This window comes from Dendropsophus ebraccatus, chromosome 10 (assembly GCF_027789765.1).
Source record: "Dendropsophus ebraccatus isolate aDenEbr1 chromosome 10, aDenEbr1.pat, whole genome shotgun sequence".
Lineage (NCBI taxonomy): Eukaryota > Metazoa > Chordata > Amphibia > Anura > Hylidae > Dendropsophus > Dendropsophus ebraccatus.
In genome coordinates, this window is record NC_091463.1 from 104861513 (window position 1) to 104886608 (window position 25096).

Here is a 25096-nt window from a genome sequence, read left to right on the forward strand (position 1 = left end):
TATACAGGGATATAACTACTATAATACTGCTCCTATATACAGGGATATAACTACTATAATACTGCCCCTATATACAGGGATATAACTACTATAATACTGCTCCTATATACAGGGATATACTACTATAATACTGCTCCTATATACAGGAATATACTACTATAATACTGCTCCTATATACAGGAATATAACTACTATAATCCAACTCTGGAAGAAGATCTGAGTTAGCACCAAAGTCCAATGTCATGTCATGTGTACCCATGAGCTAGGACATGTACGGTGAGGATAGTGGGCTAACGGTGTGCAGCATAGGGGTGCAAAGCTTTAGCAAAGTGTATATGTAATCCAACAAGGGAGACAAAGAAGCTTGCACTCACCAAAAACCGCTGCGGTATAAGTCCATTTATTTCGTCTTGATAGACAAGAGTGGGGAGGGGAAGTGGAAGCAGGGGCGTTCAGTGGCTACAGCCGTTTCACGTGACTAATCACGCCTCTTCTGGCGGAGTTGGCGGTCGCTGACCGACACGGTGTGGAGTTAGCATAGGGACCCGTGTGGACCAGAGGACCTGCGCGGTGGTACACGGGGCAATATGGCTTGATCAATTCATATACAGACACTCTGGTGTTGATTTTTAATATAGGCCTAGCGGCATTAGTATCAGCCATAGATGGGATGTGCAGCGGTTCCACTCTCTCCAGTTCATAACTACTATAATACTGCTCCCTATATACAAGAATATAACTACTATAATACTGCTCCTATATACAGATATATACTACTATAATACTGCTCCTATATACAGGTATATACTACTATAATACTGCTCCTATATACAGGAATATACTACTATAATACTGCTCCTATATACAGGGATATAACTACTATAATACTGCTCCTATATACAGGAATATAACTACTATAATACTGCTCCTATATACAGGGATATAATTACTACAATACTGCCCCCTATATACAGGGATATAACTACTATAATACTGCCCCTATATACAGGGATATAACTACTATAATACTGCTCCTACATACAGGAATATACTACTATAATACTGCTCCTATATACAGGAATATACTACTATAATACTGCTCCTATATACAGGTATATACTACTATAATACTGCTCCTATATACAGGGATATAACTACTATAATACTGCTCCTATATACAGGAATATACTACTATAATACTGCTCCTATATACAGGAATATACTACTATAATACTGCTCCCTATATACAGGAATATAACTACTATAATACTGCTCCTATATACAGGAATATACTACTATAATACTGCTCCTATATACAGGAATATACTACTATAATACTGCTCCCTATATACAGGAATATAACTACTATAATACTGCTCCTATATACAGGAATATACTACTATAATACTGCTCCTATCTACAGGGATATACTACTATAATACTGCTCCTATATACAGGAATATAACTACTATAATACTGCTCCTATATACAGGAATATACTACTATAATACTGCTCCTATATACAGGAAAATAACTACTATAATACTGCTCCCTATATACAGGAATATACTACTATAATACTGCTCCTATATACAGGGATATAACTACTATAATACTGCTCCTATATACAGGAATATAACTACTATAATACTGCTCCTATATACAGGAATATAACTACTATAATACGGCTCCTATATACAGGAATATACTACTATAATACTGCTCCTATATACAGGAATATAACTACTATAATACTGCTCCTATATACAGGAATATAACTACTATAATACTGCTCCCTATATACAGGGATATAACTACTATAATACTGCTCCTATATACAGGAATATACTACTATAATACTGCTCCTATATACAGGAATATAACTACTATAATACGGCTCCTATATACAGGAATATACTACTATAATACTGCTCCTATATACAGGAATATACTACTATAATACTGCTCCTATACACAGGGATATAACTACTATAATACTGCTCCTATATACAGGTATATACTACTATAATACTGCTCCTATATACAGGAATATAACTACTATAATACTGCCCCCTATATACAGATATGTTGCTGTATAACAGTATTCCGTCATTCAGTACAGTATATACTTCTGCTTTCTCTCTGTAGCTGCGCCATCTCCTGTCCATCTTTCTGCTGTATCTGTTGTCAGGGTATACGGGGAGATGTCAGGGTATAGGGGGAGATGTCAGGGTATACGGGGAGATGTCAGGGTATAGGGGGAGATGTCAGGGTATAGGGGGAGATGTCAGGGTATACGGGGAGATGTCAGGGTATGCGGGGAGATGTCAGGGTATGCGGGGAGATGTCAGGGTATGCGGGGAGATGTCAGGGTATACGGGGAGATGTCAGGGTATACGGGGAGATGATAATAATGGATATATTCAGCAGTTCAGGGGATCGGTGTGATTGATGTCGCTGGATCCTTTGCTGATGCAATAACATTTAGTTGCAGCAGTGAATGACTTGGGGCCCTATTCCAGGGGGCGATTATTGTTCAGGTTATCGTTAAGTCGTTCGAATCTAAGCGATAATCGTTCGGTTGAATAGCAATGAATGATTAACGACCCAACGAGAAATCGATCGTTTAATAAGACCTGGACCTATTTTTATCATTGATCGTTCGGAAATCGTTCACATTGAATAAGACGTCATTCGGTCGTTCACAGTACTAACGAACGCAACAGCGACGACAAGATGACCGCAAGAACGATCATAAGTAACGATTATCGTGTAAATGGGTGAACGATTTCAGGTCTTTTGCAATAGAGGTCATTTGAATCATTTATCGTTAACGATTATGCAAACGAAAATCGTCCTGTGGAATAGGGCCCTTGCTCCCCTGCTGATCGCTATTGGTCAGGAGATGACTTTGAGTCGCTGGCGGTATGGCAGCTGCTGGTCCCGGCATCACTACGCGGTGTGGCGGTATTCCGTCCGGTCGCCCATTGGTGGCTCTTTCCCTCATTAGTTTATACAAATCTGCTGCTTTAATCAGAGCTTGTTCATGCGGAGCGCGGCCGCCTGGACGAGGGCCGACGTACCTGCCTGACCCCGGCCTGACCCGTCTAATCAAGATCTAGAGGCAAAATTGGAGAGAAGAAATGTGTTTCGGCTTCAGCTGCAATTAGCCTGGGATTGTGTGAAGTGTCGGCGTCCGGGGGAGGGATGACCGGGAGCAGCTTATTAATGCGCAGATCACACTCCATCACCCGCTCCCAGCCGCTATCACATGGGGGGGTGGATCCAGGACACCAGAGGGCCTGACCTGCTCTCCTCAGATCCCGGTCAGACGTCCTCCATGTCTGACCTGTACAGAAGCTCAGGGGCCCGGGGGGGGGGGGGCATCACCACCTGAAATCAGCTCATGGACTAAGCCAGGAAATTCACAGCTCACAAATACTGACAGGGGGATTATAAATGAAATGTTCTGCTGTGCCCCCTCCTGCCCCTTTGCTGTGTCCTCTCCTGCCCCTCTGCTGTGCCCCCTCCTGCCCCTTTGCTGTGTCTACTCCTGCCCCTCTGCTGTGCCCCCTCCTGCCCCTTTGCTGTGTCCTCTAGTGCCCCTCTGCTGTTCCCCCTCCTGCCCCTCTGCTGTGTCCCCTCCTGCCCCTTCACTGTGCCTGGCTGCCCCTCCGCTGTGTCCCCTCCTGCCCCTCTGCTGTGCCCCCTCCTGCCCCTTTGCTGTGCCCCCTCCTGCCCCTCTGCTGTGTCCCCTCTTGCCCCTCTGCTGTGCTCCCTCCTGCCCCTTCACTGTGTCTGGCTGCCCCTCTGCTGTGTCCCCTCCTGCCCCTCTGCTGTGTCCCCTCCTGCCCCTCTGCTGTGTCCCCTCCTGCCCCTCTGCTGTGCCCCCTCCTGCCCCTCCACTGTGCCTGGCTGCCCTTTCGCTGTGTCCCCTCCTGCCCCTCTGATGTGCCCCCTCCTGCCCCTCCGCTGTGTCCCCTCCTGCCACTTCACTGTGCCTGGCTGCCCCTCCGCTGTGTCCCCTCCTGCCCCTCTGATGTGCCCACTCCTGCCCCTCTGCTGTGCCCCATCCTGCCCCTCCACTGTGCCTGGCTACCCTTTTGCTGTGTCCTCTCCTGCCCCTCTGCTGTGCCCCCTCCTGCCCCTCTGCTGTGTCCCCTCTTGCCCCTCTGCTGTGCTCCCTCCTGCCCCTTCACTGTGTCTGGCTGCCCCTCTGCTGTGTCCCCTCCTGCCCCTCTGCTGTGTCCCCTCCTGCCCCTCTGCTGTGTCCCCTCCTGCCCCTCTGCTGTGCCCCCTCCTGCCCCTCCACTGTGCCTGGCTGCCCTTTCGCTGTGTCCCCTCCTGCCCCTCTGATGTGCCCCCTCCTGCCCCTCCGCTGTGTCCCCTCCTGCCACTGCACTGTGCCTGGCTGCCCCTCCGCTGTGTCCCCTCCTGCCCCTCTGCTGTGTCCCCTCCTGCCCCTCTGCTGTGCCCCATCCTGCCCCTCCACTGTGCCTTGCTACCCTTTCGCTGTGTCCCCTCCTGCCTCTCTGCTGTGTCCCCTCCTCCTGCCCCCTTGCAGTTCCCCCTCCTGCCCCTCTGCTGTGTCCCCTCCTGCCCCTTTGCTGTGCCCCCTCCGGCCCCTTCACTGTGCCTGGCTGCCCCTCTGCTGTGTCTTCTCCTGCCCCTCTGCTGTGTCTCCTCTTGCCTCTCTGCTGTGCCCCCTCCTGCCACTCTACAGTGTCCCCTTCTGCCCCTCTACTGTGTCCCCTCCTGCCCCTCCTCTGTGTCCCTTCCACTGTTACATGGGGGGTATTATTACAGGGGTCAGGCTGTATTATAACAGGGGTCGGGCAGTATTATTACAGGGGTCGGGCCGTATTATAACAGGGGTCGGGCAATATTATTACAAAGGTCAGGCAGTATTATTACAGGGGTCGGGCAGTATTATTACAGGGGACGGGCTCTATTATTACAGGGGTCGGGCTGTATTATTACAGGGGACGGGCTCTATTATAACAGGGGTCGGGCAGTATTATTACAGGGGACGGGCTCTATTATTATAGGGGTCGGGCTGTATTATTACAGGAGCCGGGCTGTATTATTACAGGGGTCGGGCTGTATTACAACAGGGATCGGGCAGTATTATTACAGGGGACGGGCTCTATTATTACAGGGTTTGGGCTGTATTATTACAGGAGCCGGGCTGTATTATTACAGGGGTCAGGCTGTATTATAACAGGGGTCGGGCTGTATTATTACAGGGGTCGGGCTGTATTATTACAGGGGTCGGGCTGTATTATTACAGGGGACAGGCTCTATTATAACAGGGGTCGGGCAGTATTATTACAGGGGTCGGGCAGTATTATTACAGGGGACAGGCTCTATTATTATAGGGGTTGGGCTGTATTATTACAGGAGCCGGGCTGTATTATTACAGGGGTCGGGCTGTATTACAACAGGGGTCGGGCAGTATTATTACAGGGGACGGGCTGTATTATTACAGGAGCCGGGCTGTATTATTACAGGGGTCGGGCAGTATTATTACAGGGGTCGGGCTGTATTATAACAGGGGCCGGGCTGTATTATTACAGGGGTCGGGCTGTATTATTACAGGGGTCGGGCTGTATTATTACAGGAGTCAGGCTGTATTATTCCTCTCTCATACACCACTAAATGACTGGCTCCATCACAGTGATAGCAGCAAATAGTGACTCCACAAAAGGCGACAATATTCTATAAAAGACGGTGTCTAATAGTTCAGTGTGCGGCGGTATAAGCGGTAATAAACTCCGGTGATAACAGCAGCCGCAGCGCCGCTCACTTCTCACTGATCCATAATCTGCGCAGATCCCAGCGATATTATTATTAATGAATTATGAAATGGAGAGAAGAGTAGCTAGCACCTGTGCTGTGTAAGACCCATGTGATCCACATTAGCGGGAAGCACCTGTGTACATAAGGGGAGGATCTCCTAGTATTCTCCCATTCTACCTGCAGAGGAATGGAGAGAGGTAAGAGCTTGTTCACACTTGTGTTGCTTGGCGTCCACTTTTTCCGCCGGTGGCACCTGCGGGGTTCGGGGGGGCCCTTTAGGGTCTGGTCCTGTGACGATGGGGTTGCAGGGCCATTCCGTGGCCCCCCTTCTCTGCTTGCGCACATTTTGCGGGGATTGTGGTCGCTGACCGGCACAGTGATGATGTTTGGTTAGGGACTCATGTGTATCAGAAGACCTGCACGTGGTACATGAGGCAATATGGTTTGGCCAAATTATATACTAACTTCTGATGTTGGTTTTAAATGTAGCTGAATAAGCTTTGGTGTCGGCCATGGGTGCGATGTGCAGCCATTTCTGTCTTGTTGGCTTGTGCATTATTAGTGAATTAAACACTGACAGCATCTATAGGGGACGTGCTGTGACCGCCGATTAGAGGAGCAGCCGCCAGGGAGGAAGGGTCGCTTCAGATTCAGCCCATAGACCAAGCAGAATAGAAGAGGGAAATCCTCCTGATCCCCCTGTAGGTACAGATAGTACAGATAGTACTGCCTCCCTGTCTCTCCTGTAGGTCATGTATGTACAGATACTATTGCCTCCCTGTCTTCGTCTGTATATGATCTAGATAGAGATAGTACTGCCTCCCTGTCTCTCCCTGTAGATGATGTAGGTACAGATAGTACTGCCTCCCTGTCTCTCCCTGTAGATGATGTAGGTACAGATAGTACTGCCTTCCTGTCTCTGTCTGTAAATGATGTAGGTACAGATAGTACTGCCTCCCTGTCTCTCCCTGTAGATGATGTAGGTACAGATAGTACTGCCTTCCTGTCTCTGTCTGTAAATGATGTAGGTACAGATAGTACTGCCTCCCTGTCTCTCCCTGTAGATGATGTAGGTACAGATAGTACTGCCTCCCTGTCTCTCCCTGTAAATGATGTAGGTACAGATAGTACTGCCTTCCTGTGTCTGTCTGTAAATGATGTAGGTACAGATAGTACTGCCTCCCTGTCTCTCCCTGTAGATGATGTAGGTACAGATAGTACTGCCTTCCTGTCTCTGTCTGTAAATGATGTAGGTACAGATAGTACTGCCTCCCTGTCTCTCCCTGTAGATGATGTAGGTACAGATAGTACTGCCTCCCTGTCTCTGTCTATAAATGATGTAGGTACAGATAGTACTGCCTCCCTGTCTCTCCCTGTAGATGATGTAGGTACAGATAGTACTGCCTCCCTGTCTCTGTCTGTAAATGATGTAGGTACAGATAGTACTGCCTCCCTGTCTCTCCCTGTAGATGATGTAGGTACAGATAGTACTGCCTTCCTGTCTCTGTCTGTAAATGATGTAGGTACAGATAGTACTGCCTCCCTGTCTGTCTGTAAATGATGTAGGTACAGATAGTACTGCCTCCCTGTCTTATCCTGTAGATGATGTTGGTACAGATAGTACTGCCTCCCTGTCTCTGTCTGTAAATGATGTAGGTACAGATAGTACTGCCTTTCTGTCTGTAAATGATGTAGGTACAGATAGTACTGCCTTTCTGTCTGTCTGTCTGTAAATGATGTAGGTACAGATAGTACTGCCTCCCTGTCTCCCCTGTAAAGGATGTAGGTACTCATAGTACTGCCTCCCTGTCTCCTTCTGTAAAGGATTTAGGAACAGGTAGTACAGCTTCCCTGTCTCTTCCTATAAATGGTGTATGTACAGATAGTACTGCCTCCCTGTCTCTCCCTGTAGATGATGTAGGTACAGATAGTACTGCCTCCCTGTCTCTCCCTGTAGATGATGTAGGTACAGATAGTACTGCCTCCCTGTCTCTCCTGTGGATTATGTAGGTACAGATAGTACTGCCTCCCTGTCTCTCCCTGTAAATGATGGAGGTACAGATAGTACTGCCTCCCTGTCTCTCCTGTAGATTATGTAGGTACAGATAGTACCCTATGTTACAGACAATACATGGGTGTAACATTGTATCTTCAGGTCTGGGGGCAGATTATAAATGGGCTGCAGTATCCACAGTATACAGCTATTACTTTCCTGTCCATTCTGCGGGAGCCTGGCCTTATCACACAGGACGGCTCATAAATCCTGACATTATTGTCAGCTGCAGTTCATGCGCACAGCTCATTTCTGTCAACATTTTACTGACTAAAATCCCCTAATAGAAGTGCTGACCTTCAATGAGAGTTAAATACATGGAGCGGCCGTCATTACAGCTCGGCCGTCCTTCAGCTAGGTGCTACAATAGCTGACATTTCCCAAGGTGATTGCTGGAGGCAGAAGATAGCACTTGTAGGGTGAGTGCCGAGGCTGCGAGGTTGGTCGGTGTCACTCGCCTCCTTTGTGTCGGATCTCAGATCCATCGTCTATATACCAGGCCTTTATAGTTCCCCACCAGACCCCGCGGCAGCCGCCATGTAACCGCGAGCGAGGGACTGAAACCAATCATTCGAGATTTTCTTTTCATAAATTGTAAAAACAATAATAAAAAACCCCTTTTAATATCCGACCTCGAGGAACATTTATGCTTCACTTTGCGCCATTATTTTGGTCTTTTTGGGCGCCCTGTGCTACTGTAACATTTGCGCAGCATTTATCAAGCTGCTTGCGCTATCCTTGAGCAGTTTACGCCTTTTTAAATCTTTCTGCTCGGAGGGGGTGTTGTTAGGGCGTGGGGGTAAATCCAATATGGCGGCCGAGGATGGTAATGGAGCAGGTCCGCGCTGCTGCTGGAAACTTTATGCAACAATTCAATCAAAGTCTGCAGACAAATCGTCACTACAAATCCACAGCAAATGCCGCGGATCACCACTAGGGGGCGATCTTTATTTAGCCGCCTATGGCTCTGAATCAGACAGCCGCTTCAGTCAGACCTTCCCTAACAATTGGCATCCATGATCAGGTAACTCTTCAAAGGAGCGGCACTCACCAGCAAGTGCTCTGTAGTTCACAAAAGCAGCATATAAAGGGGGCGGGGTTGGGAGGGCATCCATGATTCTCGGGATCGGTCGCGGTGCTCAGAGATTTATCACCTGGAATGCCCCAAACCTTTATTAGCACTAGTTCTGTGGAGGACGCTCCCTTTGAAGGGGTTATTCACCTAATTTTCTCTTACTTATTAGTCAGACACAAAACTTGTTTTTTTTATTCTAATCTGTTTCTATTTCACTTTTTGTACATTGTTATGGGGACGGCCATCTTGCCTGGGCTGTTCTTAACAGCATTTAGTGACATGCTTTACGGCACAACATATGGACATAGACAACACTAGACAGACTCTGTCCCCTTAAGATGAATGTGAGACATTACTGAGCGCGCTCTGTGACCTGTGAAGAGGTCATTCCACAGGGAGCCGCTATTGTCTCCTCTCTACTGGTGTCACATGACGCTGCAATGCTGTACAGATCACTTTACTGCAGCCTCCTCTTATCACCCCAGACACAACAGGAAGTCTCAGCTTAGTATCACCCCCAGGGGTGAGAATGAGAACTGCAAGATCTCAGGATTATTATATAATATAGAGAGAAAATGGAAAACAAGAAAAAATGTCCCCAAAATTTTGTTATAAAATCTGTGTAACATGAAGGCGTTATTGATAGTAAGTTATTTTGTGATGACGCCGTCCGTTGTTTGTTTTCTCCCTCATTGGGGCGTCACATGTATTTATTAGTCTGATGACATCACCGCTCACCCGCCCACATTTCCTTGCAACAAAAAGAGTCTGGCGGCTCCGGTGACGAATGGCGGCTGATTTATGGGAGAAGCTGGGGACGTAATGGATGTGAGGAGAACGGCCAGCGAGCCGCTGCCAGCAAACAGGTATAAGGACGATTTTAATATTGCATTAAATAATTTCAGGCCACTTAACATATATTAGGTGCGCTCAGGAGCGACGCTCACAGCACGCAACAGCGCACGTCCGAACATCTGTCACCTGCAACAAAGGAGAAAGTGCTCAGTGACAAGACGCTAATTAATGACATAAAGCACTTACATCGCAACCAGAGAAAAGAACAACGCCGCACCAACACTCATACCAACGGGCTATAACCAGAGGGCGAGCAAAACAGCCGCAATCTGCCTATTGTATGAGGCCGGCGGAAACAGGCGAAAAAACAGCAAAACAGCCCCCCCCCCAAATAACATCTGTGCATCTGCTGCTTCATGCATTTATATAGGACATTCTGTACTAGGGGGTCATTATTCCATGGAACACGTGCATAATACCTCACAGACTGCTGGGGTGTACTCCTCTCCTGACATTCTCTGTACTGCTGTGACCTCTCCTATAAGATCAGCCCCCTCCTCTCCTGACACCCTCTGTGCTGCTGTGTCCTCTCCTATAGGATCAGCACACTCCTCTCCTGACATCCTCTGTGCTGCTGTGACCTCTCCTATAGGATCAGCACACTCCTCTCCTGACATCCTCTGTGCTGCTGTGACCTCTCCTATAAGATCAGCCCCCTCCTCTCCTGACATCCTCTGTGCTGCTGGGACCTCCTCTATAAGATCAGCCCCCTCCTCTCCTGACATCCTCTGTGCTGCTGTGTCCTCTCCTATAAGATCAGCCCCCTCCTCTCCTGACACCCTCTGTGCTGCTGTGACCTCCTCTATAAGATCAGCCCCCTCCTCTCCTGACATCCTCTGTGCTGCTGTGTCTTCTCCTATAAGATCAGCCCCCTCCTCTCCTGACATCCTCTGTGCTGCTGTGTCCTCTCCTATAAGATCAGCCCCCTCCTCTCCTGACATCCTCTGTGCTGCTGTGTCCTCTCCTATAAGATCAGCCCCCTCCTCTCCTGACATGCTCTGTGCTGCTGTGTCCTCTCCTATAAGATCAGCCCCCTCCTCTCCTGACATCCTCTGTGCTGCTGTGTCCTCTCCTATAAGATCAGCCCCCTCCTCTCCTGACATCCTCTGTGCTGCTGTGTCCTCTCCTATAGGATCAGCCCCCTCCTCTCCTGACACCCTCTGTGCTGCTGTGTCCTCTCCTATAGGATCAGTCCACTCCTCTCCTGACATCCTCTCTGCTGCTGTGACATCTCCTATAGATCAGCCCCCTCCTCTCCTGACATCCTCTGTGCTGCTGGGACCTCTCCTATAGGATCAGCCCCCTCCTCTCCTGACATCCTCTGTGCTGCTGGGACCTCCCCTATAAGATCACCCCCCTCCTCTCCTGACATCCTCTGTGCTGCTGTGTCCTCTCCTATAAGATCAGCACCCTCCTCTCCTGACATCCTCTGTGCTGCTGTGATCTCTCCTATAAGATCACCCCCTCCTCTCCTGACACCCTCTGTGCTGCTGTGTCCTCTCCTATATGATCAGCACCCTCCCCTACTGACATCCTCTGTGCTGCTGGGACCCTGCTCCTATATATGATATTATCTGTATACTCGTCTGCGGCTGCTCTGATCTCTCCCATTAAGCACAGGAGCCTTCCCTCTCTCTTCAGGTGGGATAGGTTCTCCTATATCCCCCACTACATACAGCAGGATCTCCTATATCACACACTATAAACAGCAGGTTCTTCTATATCACCCACTATATACCGCAGGTTCTCCTATATCCCCCACTATATACAGCAGGATCTCCTATATCACACACTATATACAGCAGGTTCTTCTATATCACCCACTATATACCGCAGGTTCTCCTATATCCCCCACTATATACAGCAGGTTTTCCTATATCACCCACTATATACAGCAGGTTCTCCTATATCCCCCACTACATACAGCAGGATCTCCTATATCACACACTATAAACAGCAGGTTCTTCTATATCACCCACTATATACCGCAGGTTCTCCTATATCCCCCACTATATACAGCAGGTTTTCCTATATCACCCACTATATACAGCAGGTTCTCCTAGCTCACACACTATATACAGCAGGTTTTCCTATATAACCCACTATATACAGCAGGTTCTCCTATATCACCCACTATATACAGCAGGTTCTCCTATATCACCCAGTATATACAGCAGGATCTCCTATATCACTCACTATATACAGCAGGTTCTCCTATATCATCCAATATATACAGCAGGTTCTCCTATATCATCCAATATATACAGCAGGTTCTCCTATATCCCCACCTATATACAGCAGGTTCTCCTATATCCCCCACTATATACAGCAGGTTCTCCTATATCCCCTACTATATACAGCAGGTTCTCCTATATCCCCCACTATATACAGCAGGTTCTCCTATATCCCCCACTATATACAGCAGGTTCTCCTATATCCCCTACTATATACAGCAGGTTCTCCGATATCACCCACTATATACAGCAGGTTCTCCTATATCCCCCACTATATACAGCAGGTTCTCCTATATAACCCACTATATATCTCCTATATACAGCAGTATATATGCTGTATATCTACTGTATACAGCAGGATCTCCTATATCCCCGAGTATATACAGCAGGTTCTCCTATATCCCCCAGTATATACAGCAGGTTCTCCTATATCCCCGAGTATATACAGCAGGTTCTCCTATATCCCCCAGTATATACAGCAGGTTCTCCTATATCCCCCACTATATACAGCAGGATCTTCTATATCCCCCACTATATACAGCAGGATCTCCTATATCACTCACTATATACAGCAGGTTCTCCTATATCCCCCAGTATATACAGCAGGTTCTCCTATATCCCCCAGTATATACAGCAGGTTCTCCTATATCACCCAGTATATACAGCAGGATCTCCTATATCACTCACTATATACAGCAGGTTCTCCTATATCACCCACTATATACAGCAGGTTCTCCTATATCCCCCAGTATATACAGCAGGTTCTCCTATATCACCCAGTATATACAGCAGGTTCTCCTATATTCCCCAGTATATACAGCAGGTTCTCCTATATCACTCACTATATACAGCAGGTTCTCCTATATCCCCCAGTATATACAGCAGGTTCTCCTATATCCCCCAGTATATACAGCAGGTTCTCCTATATCCCCCAGTATATACAGCAGGTTCTCCTATATCACCCACTATATACAGCAGGATCTCCTATATCACTCACTATATACAGCAGGTTCTCCTATATCACCCACTATATACAGCAGGTTCTCCTATATCCCCCAGTATATACAGCAGGTTCTCCTATATCACCCAGTATATACAGCAGGATCTCCTATATCACTCACTATATACAGCAGGTTCTCCTATATACCCCACTATATACAGCAGGATCTCCTATATCCCCCAGTATATACAGCAGGTTCTCCTATATCACCCAGTATATACAGCAGGATCTCCTATATCACTCACTATATACAGCAGGTTCTCCTATATCCCCCAGTATATACAGCAGGTTCTCCTATATCACCCAGTATATACAGCAGGATCTCCTATATCACCCACTATATACAGCAGGTTCTCCTATATCCCCCAGTATATACAGCAGGATCTCCTATATCACTCACTATATACAGCAGGTTCTCCTATATCACCCACTATATACAGTCTCCTATGGCCCTGGGCTCCGGCTCTGTGTGTGGATTGAGGCCTAGTCTGGGTAGGCCGCCGCCCCCTCCCCCGCAGTGATCAGTCGCTGAGCGGATACAATGGATCAGTGTTTGGCCCCGCAGTTATGGGATAGATGTTTCATTTAACAGAATATGTAATTACCGTCTTCATTTCATCCTCGGCAGCACAGAGCGCGGAGCGCGGAGCCCGCAGAGCGAGGTGTTGTTTTCTCCGATGTGCTTCCTGATTAACAGCCCATAACTAAAGATCTTTTAGCTGGATTTTGTAAATTAGCTTTTTTTCCCATTTTCGGCTTTCAGTCTATGAGGCGACATTTATACGCAGAGTCCTGACTGTCACGAGGAGACCATCGCGGAGGATGGTAGGTTATCCAATGACTCGTCCCCCAATTGTAGTAGTAGGAGAAGGGGGAGTAGTAGGAGCAGGGGGAGTAGTAGGAGCAGGAGTAGTAGTAGCAGGGGGAGTAGTAGTAGGAGGAGGAGCAGGAGTAGTAGTAGGAGGAGGAGGAGCAGGAGTAGTAGGAGCAGGGGGAGTAGGAGCAGGGGGAGTAGTAGTAGGAGGAGGAGCAGGAGTAGTAGTAGTAGGAGCAGGGGGAGTAGTAGGAGCAGGGTGAGTAGTGGGAGCAGGAGTATTAGGAGCAGGGGGAGTAGTAGTAGGAGGAGGAGCAGGAGTAGTAGTAGTAGGAGGAGGAGGAACAGGAGTAGTAGGAGCAGGGGGAGTAGTAGGAGGAGCAGGAGTAGTAGTAGTAGGAACAGGAGTAGTAGTAGTAGTAGGAGCAGGGGGAGTAGTAGGAGCAGGAGTAGTAGGAGCAGGGGGAGTAGTAGTAGTAGGAGGAGCAGGAGTAGTAGTAGGAGGAGGAGGAGCAGGAGTAGTAGTAGTAGTAGTAGGAGCAGGAGTAGTAGGAGCAGGGGGAGGAGTAGTAGTAGTAGGAGCAGGGGGAGTAGTAGGAGCAGGGTGAGTAGTGGGAGCAGGAGTAGTAGGAGCAGGAGTAGTAGTAGGAGGAGGAACAGGAGTAGTAGTAGTAGGAGCAGGGGGAACAGGAGTAGTAGTAGTAGGAGCAGGGGGAGTAGTAGTAGGAGGAGGAGCAGGAGTAGTAGTAGTAGGAACAAGAGTAGTAGTAGTAGTAGGAGCAGGGTGAGTAGTAAGAGCAGGAGTAGTAGGAGCAGGGGTAGTAGTAGTAGTAGGAACAGGAGTAGTAGTAGTAGGAGCAGGGTGAGTAGTAGGAGCAGGAGTAGTAGGAGCAGGGTGAGTAGTAGGTGCAGGGGGAGCAGTAGTAGTAGTAGTAGTAGGAGGAGGAGTAGTGGTAGTAGGAGCAGGAGTAGTAGTAGTAGTAGTAGTAGTAGTAGGAGGAGGAGGACCAGGGGGAGTGGTAGTGGTAGTAGGAGCAGGGGGAGTAGTAGGAGCAGGGGGAGTAGTAGGAGCAGGGGGAGTAGTAGGAGTAGTGGTAGTAGGAGCAGGGGGAGTAGTAGGAGCAGGGGGAGTAGTAGTGGTAGTAGGAGCAGGGGGAGTAGTAGGAGCAGGGGGAGTAGTAGTAGTAGGAGGAGGAGGAGCAGGAGTAGTAGTAGTAGGAGGAGTAGTAGTGGTAGTAGGAGCAGGGGGAGTAGTAGTAGTAGTAGGAGGAGGAGGAGGAGGACCAGGGGGAGTAGTAGTGGTAGTAGGAGCAGGGGGAGTAGTAGGAGCAGGAATAGTAGGAGCAGGGGGAGTAGTAGTAGTAGTAGTAGGAGGAACAGGAGTAGTAGTAGGAGGAGGAGGAGGAGCAGGAGTAGTAGTAGGAGGAGGAGTAGTAGGAGCAGGGTGAGTAGTAGGAGCAGGAGTAGTAGGAGCAGGGGGGAGTAGTAGTAGTAGGAGGAGCAGGAGTAGTAGTAGTAGGAGGAGGAGGAGGAGGAGGAGCAGGGTAAGTAGTAGGAGCAGGAGTAGTAGGAGCAGGGGGAGTAGTAGTAGTAGTAGGAGGAGGAGCAGGAGTAGTAGTAGTAGGAGGAGTAGGAGGAGTAGTAGGAGCAGGGGGAGTAGTAGTAATAGTAGTAGTAGGAACAGGAGTAGTAGTAGGAGCAGGGGAAGTAGTAGTAGTAGAAGGAACAGGAGTAGTAGTGGTAGTAGGAGCAGGGGGAGTAGTAGGAGCAGGGGAAGTAGAAGAAGGAGGAGGAACAGGAGTAGTAGTAGTTGTAGTAGGAGCAGGGGGAGTAGTAGTAGTAGTAGTAGTAGTAGGAACAGGAGTAGTAGTAGTAGGAGCAGGGGAAGTAGTAGTAGTAGGAGGAACAGGAGTAGTAGTAGTAGTAGGAGCAGGGGAAGTAGTAGGAGCAGGGGGAGTAGTAGTGGTAGTAGTAATAGGAGCAGGGGGAGCAGGAGTAGTATTAGTAGTAGTAGTAGTAGGAGGAGGAGGAGGAGCAGGGGGAGTAGTAGTAGTAGAAGTAGTAGGAGGAGGAGGAGCAGGGGGAGTAGTAGTAGTAGAAGTAGTAGTAGGAGGAGGAGCAGGGGGAGTAGTAGGAGGAGGAGCAGGGGGAGTAGTAGGAGGAGGAGCAGGGGGAGTAGGAGTAGTAGGAGGAGGAGCAGGGGGAGTAGTAAAAGTAGTAGTAGTAGGAGCAGGGGGAGTAGTAGTAGTAGTAGGAGGAGGAGCAGGGGGAGTAGTAGTAGTAGGAGCAGGGGGAGTAGTAGTAGTAGGAGTAGTAGGAGCAGGGGGAGTAGTAGTAGTAGGAGCAGGGTGAGTAGTAGGAGCAGGAGTAGTAGTAGTAGGAGGAGGACCAGGGGGAGTAGTAGTGGTAGTAGGAGCAGGGGGAGTAGTAGGATCAGGGTGAGTAGTAGGAGCAGGAGTAGTAGGAGCAGGGGGAGTAGTAGTAGGAGGAGCAGGAGTAGTAGTAGGAGGAGGAGGAGCAGGGGGAGTAGTAGTAGGAGGAGCAGGGGGGTAGTAGTAGTAGTAGTAGGAGTAGTAGTAGTAGGAGCAGGGGGAGTAGTAGGAGGAGGAGGAGCAGGAGTAGTAGTAGTAGGAGGAGAAGCAGGGGGAGTAGTAGTAGTAGGAGGAGCAGGCGGAGTAGTAGTAGTAGTAGGTGGAGGAGCAGGAGTAGTAGTAGTAGGAGCAAGGGGAGGAGTAGTAGTAGGAGCAGGGGGAGTAGTAGGAACAGGAGCAGTAGTAGGAGCAGGGGGAGTAGTAGTAGTAGGAGTAGTAGTGGTAGTAGGAGCAGGGGGAGTAGTAGTGGTAGTAGGAACAGGGGGAGTAGTAGTAGTAGGAACAGGAGTAGTAGTAGGAGCAGGGGGAGTAGTAGTAGTAGGAACAGGAGTAGTAGTAGGAGCAGGGGGAGTAGTAGTAGGAGTAGTAGTAGTAGTAGTAGGAACAGGAGTAGTAGTAGGAGCAGGAGTAGTAGTAGGAGTAGTAGTAGGAGTAGTAGTAGTAGGAGCAGGGGGAGTAGTAGTAGGAGCAGGAGTAGTAGTAGGAGTAGTAGTAGGAGTAGTAGTAGTAGGAGCAGGGGGAGTAGTAGTAGGAGCAGTGTGAGTAGTAGGAACAGGAGTAGTAGTAGGAGGAGGAGGACCAGGTGGAGTAGGAGTGGTAGTAGGAGCAGGGGGAGTAGTAGGAGCAGGAGGAGTAGTAGGAGCAGGGTGAGTAGTAGGAGCAGGGGGAGTAGTAGTAGGAGGAGCAGGAGTAGTAGTAGTAGTAGGAGGAGGAGTAGAGGTAGTAGGAGCAGGAGTAGTAGTAGTAGTAGTAGGAGGAGGAGGACCAGGGGGAGTAGTAGTAGGAGCAGGGGGAGTAGTAGTAGTAGTAGTAGTAGTAGTAGTAGTAGTAGTAGTAGTAGGAGGAGGAGGAGCAGGGAGAGTAGTAGTAGGAGGAGGAGGAGCAGGGGGAGTAGTAGGAGGAGGAGGAGCAGGGGGAGTAGGAGTAGTAGGAGGAGGAGCAGGGGGAGTAGTAGAAGTAGTAGTAGGAGCAGGGGGAGTTGTAGTAGTAGGAGCAGGGGGAGTAGTAGTAGTAGGAGGAGCAGGGGGAGTAGTAGTAGTAGTAGGAGGAGGAGGAGGAGGAGCAGGGGGAGTAGTAGTAGGAGGAGGAGGAGCAGGGGAGTAGTAGTAGGAGGAGGAGCAGGGGGAGTAGTAGTAGGAGGAGGAGCAGGCGGAGTAGTAGGAGGAGGAGCAGGGGGAGTAGTGGAAGTAGTAGTAGGAGCAGGGGGAGTAGTAGGAGCAGGGTGAGTAGCAGGAGTAGTAGGAGCAGGGGGAGTAGTAGGAGGAGGAGCAGGAGGAGAAGGAGCAGGGGGAGTAGTAGTAGGAGGAGCAGGGGGGGTAGTAGTAGTAGTAGTAGGAGTAGTAGTAGGAGGAGGAGCAGGCGGAGCAGGAGTAGTAGTAGGAGGAGGAGTAGTAGTAGTAGGAGGAGCAAGGGGAGTAGTAGTAGTAGGAGGAGGAGCAGGCGGAGTAGTAGTAGTAGTAGGAGGAGGAGGAGGAGCAGGGGGGAGTAGTAGTAGTAGGTGGAGGAGCAGGAGTTGTAGTAGTAGGAGCAAGGGCAGTAGTAGTAGTAGGAACAGGAGTAGTAGTAGTAGGAGCAGGGGGAGTAGTAGTAGTAGTAGGAACAGGAGTAGTAGTAGTAGGAGCAGGGGGAGTAGTAGTAGGAGCAGGGGGAGTAGTAGTAGGAACAGGGGGAGTAGTAGGAGCAGGGGGAGTATTAGAAGTAGTAGTAGGAGCAGGGGGAGTAGTAGTGGTAGTAGGAACAGGGGGAATAGTAGGAGCAGGGGGAGTAGTAGTAGGAGCAGGAGTAGTAGTAGTAGGAGGAGGACCAGGGGGAGTAGTAGTGGTAGTAGGAGCAGGAGTAGTAGGAGCAGTAGTAGTAGTAGGAGCAGGAGTAGTAGTAGGAGGAGGAGTAGTAGTAGTAGGAACAGGAGTAGTAGTAGGAGCAGGAGTAGTAGTAGTAGTAGTAGTAGTAGGAGTAGTAGTGGTAGTAGGAGCAGGGGGAGTAGTAGTAGGAGCAGGAGTAGTAGTAGTAGGAGGACCAGGGGGAGTAGTAGTGGTAGGAGGAGGAGCAGTAGTAGTAGTAGGAGGAGGAGTAGTAGTGGTAGTAGGAGCAGGGGGAGTAGTAGTAGTAGGAGGAGGAGGAGCAGGAGTAGTAGTAGGAGGAGGAGGAGCAGGAGTAGTAGTAGTAGTAGTAGGAGCAGGAGTAGTAGGAGCAGGAGGAGTAGTAGGAGCAGGGTGAGTAGTAGGAGCAGGGGGAGTAGTAGTAGTAGGAGGAGCAGGAGTAGTAGTAGTAGGAGCAGGGGGAGTAGTAGGAGCAGGGGGAGTATTAGAAGTAGTAGTAGGAGCAGGGGGAGTAGTAGTGGTAGTAGGAACAGGGGGAGTAGTAGTAGTAGGAACAGGAGTAGTAGGAGGAGCAGGGGGAGTAGTAGTAGTAGTAGTAGTAGTAGTAGTAGTAGGAAGAGGGGGAGTAGTAGTAGGAGCAGTGTGAGTAGTAGGAACAGGAGTAGTAGTAGTAGAAGGAGGACCAGGGGGAGTAGTAGTGGTAGTAGGAGCAGGGGGAGTAGTAGGAGCAAGGTGAGTAGAAGGAGCAGGAGTAGTAGGAGCAGGGGGAGTAGTAGTAGGAGGAGGAGTAGGAGTAGTAGTAGTAGTAGTAGTAGGAGGAGGAGGAGGAGGACCAGGGGGAGTAGTAGTGGTAGTAGGAGCAGGGGGAGTAGTAGGAGCAGGGGGAGTAGTAGGAGCAGGAGTAGTAGGAGCAGGGGGAGTAGTAGTAGGAGGAGGAGCAGGAGTAGTAGTAGGAGGAGGAGGACCAGGGGGAGTAGTAGTGGTAGTAGGAGCAGGGGGAGTAGTAGTAGTAGTAGGAGGAGGAGGAGCAGGAGTAGTAGTAGGAGGAGGAGTAGTAGTGGTAGTAGGAGCAGGAGGAGGAGGAGTAGTAGTAGGAGGAGCAGGAGTAGTAGTAGTAGGAGGAGTAGTAGTGGTAGTAGGAGCAGGAGGAGGAGGAGTAGTAGTAGTAGTAGGAGGAGGAGGACCAGGGGGAGTAGTAGTGGTAGTAGGAGCAGGGGGAGTAGTAGGAGCAAGGTGAGTAGAAGGAGCAGGAGTAGTAGGAGCAGGGGGAGTAGTAGGAGCAGGAGTAGTAGGAGCAGGGGGAGTAGTAGTAGGAGGAGTAGTAGTGGTAGTAGGAGCAGGGGGAGTAGTAGGAGCAGGGTGAGTAGTAGGAGCAGGAGTAGTAGGAGCAGGGGGAGTAGTAGTAGGAGGAGTAGTAGTGGTAGTAGGAGCAGGGGGAGTAGTAGGAGCAGGAGTAGTAGGAGCAGGGGGAGTAGTAGGAGCAGGAGTAGTAGGAGCAGGGGGAGTAGTAGTAGGAGGAGGAGCAGGAGTAGTAGTAGTGGTAGTAGTAATAGGAGCAGGGGGAGGAGGAGTAGTAGTAGTAGTAGTAGTAGGAGTAGTAGTAGTAGTAGGAGCAGGGGGAGTAGTAGGAGCAGTGTGAGTAGTAGGAACAGGAGTAGTAGTAGTAGGAGGAGGACCAGGGGGAGTAGTAGTGGTAGTAGGAGCAGGGGGAGTAGTAGGAGCAGGGGGAGTAGTAGGAGCAAGGTGAGTAGAAGGAGCAGGAGTAGTAGGAGCAGGGGGAGTAGTAGTAGGAGGAGGAGTAGGAGTAGTAGTAGTAGTAGTAGGAGTAGTGGTAGTAGGAGCAGGAGTAGTAGTAGTAGTAGTAGTAGTAGGAGTAGTGGTAGTAGGAGCAGGAGTAGTAGTAGTAGGAGGAGGAGGACCAGGGGGAGTAGTAGTGGTAGTAACAGCAGGGGGAGTAGTAGGAGCAGGGTGAGTAGTAGGAGCAGGAGTAGTAGGAGCAGGGGGAGTAGTAGTAGTAGGAGTAGTAGTGGTAGTAGGAGCAGGGGGAGTAGTAGGAGCAGGAGTAGTAGGAGCAGGGGGAGTAGTAGGAGGAGGAGCAGGAGTAGTAGTAGTAGGAGGAGGAGGAGGACCAGGGGGAGTAGTAGTGGTAGTAGGAGCAGGGGGAGTAGTAGTAGTAGTAGGAGGAGGAGCAGGAGTAGTAGTAGTAGGAGGAGTAGTAGTGGTAGTAGGAGCAGGGGGAGTAGTAGGAGCAGGAGGAGTAGTAGTGGTAGTAGGAGCATGGGGAGTAGTAGTAGTAGTAGTAGTAGGAGGAGTAGTGGTAGTAGGAGCAGGAGGAGTAGGAGTAGTAGGAGCAGGGGGAGTTGTAGTGGTAGTAGGAGCAGGGGGAGTAGTAGTGGTAGGGGGAGTAGTAGTAGTAGTAGGAGGAGGAGGAGCAGGAGTAGTAGTAGTAGTAGGAGGAGGAGGAGTAGTGGTAGTAGGAGCAGGGTGAGTAGTAGGAGCAGGAGTAGTAGGAGCAGGGGGAGTAGTAGTAGGAGGAGTAGTAGTGGTAGTAGGAGCAGGGGGAGTAGTAGTGGTAGTAGGAGCAGGGGGAGTAGTAGGAGCAGGGGGAGTAGTAGTGGTAGTAGGAGCAGGGGGAGTAGTAGGAGCAGGGGGAGTAGTAGGAGCAGGGGGAGTAGTAGGAGTAGTGGTAGTAGGAGCAGGGGGAGTAGTAGTGGTAGTAGGAGCAGGGGGAGTAGTAGGAGCAGGGGGAGTAGTAGGAGTAGTGGTAGTAGGAGCAGGGGGAGTAGTAGGAGTAGGAGGAGTAGTAGTAGGAGCAGGGGGAGTAGTAGTAGGAGCAGGGGGAGTAGTAGGAGTAGTGGTAGTAGGAGCAGGGGGAGTAGTAGGAGCAGGGGGAGTAGTAGGAGTAGTGGTAGTAGGAGCAGGGGGAGTAGTAGGAGTAGGAGGAGTAGTAGTAGGAGCAGGGGGAGTAGTAGGAGCAGGGGGAGTAGTAGTAGGAGCAGGGGGAGTAGTAGGAGCAGGGGGAGTAGTAGTAGTAGTAGGAGGAGGAGGAGGAGGAGGAGCAGGGGAATAGTAGTAGGAGCAGGACAGTCTGACTAGTAATCCCAAGAGACTATGAGGAAACTTGTGAAACTAGGGAGAGAAGCTGCAGCCGCTGCCCAGATTTGGGCTCTTGTTGGGTGGAGATCCATGGACCCTCTATGTTACCTCACCCTCAGGTCACAGGTATGATGTCCATGTAGGTATAGATGTAGGTATGATGCACATGTAGGTATGATGTCCATGTAGGTATCATGTCCATGTAGGTATGATGCACATGAAGGTATGATGTCCATGTAGGTATGATGCACATGTAGGTATGATGTCCATGTTGGTATGATGTCCATAAAGGTATGATGTCCATGGAGGTATGATGTCCATGTAGGTATGATGCACATGTAGGTATGATGTCCATGTTGGTATGATGTCCATAAAGGTATGATGTCCATGGAGGTATGATGCACATGTAGGTATGATGTCCATGTAGGTATGATGTCCATGTAGGTATGATGCACATGAAGGTATAATGTCCATGTAGGTATGATGTCCATGTAGGTTTGATTCACATGAAGGTATGATGTCCATGTAGGTATGATGTCCATGGAGGTATGATGTCCATGGAGGTATGATGTACACTTAGGTATGATGTACACGTAGGTATGATGTCCATGTAGGTATGATGCACATGTAGGTATGATGTACACATAGGTATGATGTCCATGTAGGTATGATGTCCATGTAGGTTTGATTCACATGAAGGTATGATGTCCATGTAGGTATGATGCACATGTAGGTATGATGCACATACATGTAGGTATGATGTCCATGTAGGTATGATGCACATGAAGGTATGATGTCCATGTAGGTATGATGTCCATGTAGGTTTGATTCATATGAAGGTATGATGTCCATGTAGGTATGATGTCCATGTAGGTATGATGTAGGGGCAAAAGAGCTTTATTCTGTACACAGTCACATGGTGGTTCGGCCAAGTCATGGTTGATGAGTTGGGTTTTATGAGAATATTCCGGAGAGACGGGAGATCCGACTGCTCCTGGACGCCCCCACATCATGCATTATTAATGGGACTTTTTGGAACATAAAGCGATCCTTTTTATTGTAGTAAGAGCGGCAGACAGATAAAGCTGCCATTCCCCGGCCTCTCGCGAATCCATCGCTGTCTCTGGAAACCTGAAATGCTAACTATCCAGCAACGGTCCGATCGCACCCTGGCGGCTACAGCATTCAGCACCGGTCCGATCGCACCCTGGCGGCTACGGCATCCAGCACCGGTCCGATCGCACCCTGGCGGCTACGGCATCCAGCACCGGTCGGATCGCACCCTGGCGGCTACGGCATCCAGCACCGGTCGGATCGCACCCTGGCGGCTACGGCATCCAGCACCGGTCGGATCGCACCCTGGCGGCTACGGCATCCAGCACCGGTCGGATCGCACCCTGGCGGCTACGGCATCCAGCACCGGTCGGATCGCACCCTGGCGGCTACGGCATCCAGCACCGGTCTGATCGCACCCTGGCGGCTACGGCATCTAGCACCGGTCTGATCGCACCCTGGTGGCTGCCGACAGATTTACACTCCATTCTGCATCGTCTTTTTTAACGTCTTCTTAATGTTTAATAGTAATTGTTACTGATAGAATTCTTCCCGTAACACTGAGAGCTGTCAGTCTGGAGGAGGGATGACTGAGGGCTGGGCAGTCTGACAAAGCGCTGTTTAACCCCCTGCATGCTGTGGCGACCCGCGGCTTCTCGCTTCGCAGCACCAGGAGCATTCATCACGCTGGCTTTTTATGTCCGTCCTATGGTAATTCATAGCCTGTTCCTTCATTCCCAGTCATTTGCTTTGTACCGAGTCGAGCAGTGAAAATGACAAGGAAGATGAATCTAGAAAGAATGTTGGGCTTCACCCGGGCTGGAAGTGAATGCACCCAGAGAGTGGCAGCGTCTCCTGCTGTCAGAGGGCGGCTGCGGGGCCTCATTTACAAGACGCACATGCAATGCTCTCCGGATGAAGAGTGCTTCATCTCTCTCTAAATGAGTAGAATCTGATGGTGGAACGTTAGCAGATGAATGAGCCCTGATGAGTCCTCCAGGCGGGCGGCTTCTCACTAGCTACAGGAACGCTCTCTTCTTCCTCCTCCTAAGTGTGAGTCTCCATTACTCACTTATTCCTCATAAACCATGTGACCAGAACACAAGGACGGACGGCACACGTTATCGGACACCTGACATGGCTTCTGATCTCGGTCAAAATAGCAGAATGGTCGTCCTGTAGTAGTGAGGAGAGCAGGTGTGTGTGATTAGGGCTATCCTTATAGCGGAGGGCAGGTGTGTATGATGGGGGCTATCCTTATAGCGGAGGGCAGGTGTGTGTGATTAGGGCTATCCTTATAGCGGAGGGCAGGTGTGTGTGATTAGGGCTATCCTTATAGCAGAGAGCAGGTGTGTATGATGGGGGCTATCCTTATAGCGGAGGGCAGGTGTGTGTGATTAGGGCTATCCTTATAGCGGAGGGCAGGTGTGTATGATGGGGGCTATCCTTATAGCGGAGGGCAGGTGTGTGTGATTAGGGCTATCCTTATAGCGGAGGGAAGGTGTGTATGATGGGGGCTATCCTTATAGCGGAGGGCAGGTGTGTGTGATTAGGGCTATCCTTATAGCGGAGGGCAGGTGTGTATGATGGGGGCTATCCTTATAGCGGAGGGCAGGTGTGTATGATGGGGGCTATCCTTATAGCGGAGAGCAGGTGTGTATGATGGGGCTATCCTTATAGCGGAGGGCAGGTGTGTATGATGGGGGCTATCCTTATAGCGGAGAGCAGGTGTGTATGATGGGGGCTATCCTTATAGCGGAGGGCAGGTGTGTGTGATGGGGGCTATCCTTATAGCGGAGGGCAGGTGTGTGTGATGGGGGCTATCCTTATAGCGGAGGGCAGGTGTGTGTGATGGGGGCTATCCTTATAGCGGAGGGCAGGTGTGTGTGATGGGGGCTATCCTTATAGCGGAGGGCAGGTGTGTGTGATGGGGGCTATCCTTATAGCGGAGGGCAGGTGTGTGTGATGGGGGCTATCCTTATAGCGGAGGGCAGGTGTGTGTGATGGGGGCTATCCTTATAGCGGAGGGCAGGTGTGTGTGATGGGGGCTATCCTTATAGCAGAGGGCAGGTGTGTGTGATGGGGGCTATCCTTATAGCGGAGGGCAGGTGTGTGTGATGGGGGCTATCCTTATAGCGGAGGGCAGGTGTGTGTGATGGGGGCTATCCTTATAGCAGAGAGCAGGTGTGTGTGATGGGGGCTATCCTTATAGCGGAGGGCAGGTGTGTGTGATGGGGGCTATCCTTATAGCGGAGGGCAGGTGTGTGTGATGGGGGCTATCCTTATAGCGGAGGGCAGGTGTGTGTGATGGGGGCTATCCTTATAGCAGAGGGCAGGTGTGTGTGATGGGGGCTATCCTTATAGCGGAGGGCAGGTGGGTGTGATGGGGGCTATCCTTATAGCGGAGGGCAGGTGTGTGTGATGGGGGCTATCCTTATAGCAGAGAGCAGGTGTGTGTGATGGGGGCTATCCTTATAGCGGAGGGCAGGTGTGTGTGATGGGGGCTATCCTTATAGCGGAGGGCAGGTGTGTGTGATGGGGGCTATCCTTATAGCAGAGATGTGAAGGTGGTGGGGGAGCTGTGACCGGTGTTACCGAGGAGGGGGGTGCCATCTTGCCCCCCTCCCAGGTCTACCCTACAGGGCTTCAGACTGCACTACCCATACTACTGCAGAGATGTAGCAGAGCTGTCCATGGCTCAGGAAA

General features: G+C 50.0%; 2 protein-coding genes across 6 annotated transcripts in view; both read right to left on the reverse strand.

The window, feature by feature from the left end:
- Window positions 1-25096, reverse strand: part of DIAPH2 (diaphanous related formin 2) — a 984664-nt gene that overhangs the window by 615100 nt on the left and 344468 nt on the right. The window lies entirely within an intron of this gene.
- Window positions 9537-16882, reverse strand: LOC138765789 (threonine-rich protein-like; the record flags this gene model as incomplete). The annotated part of the gene is made up of 5 exons (XM_069942847.1): window positions 9537-9545; window positions 9666-9779; window positions 14432-14486; window positions 16563-16585; window positions 16814-16882. Coding segments are annotated over 5 exons (270 nt in total), but the record flags the coding sequence as incomplete, so codon positions are not given.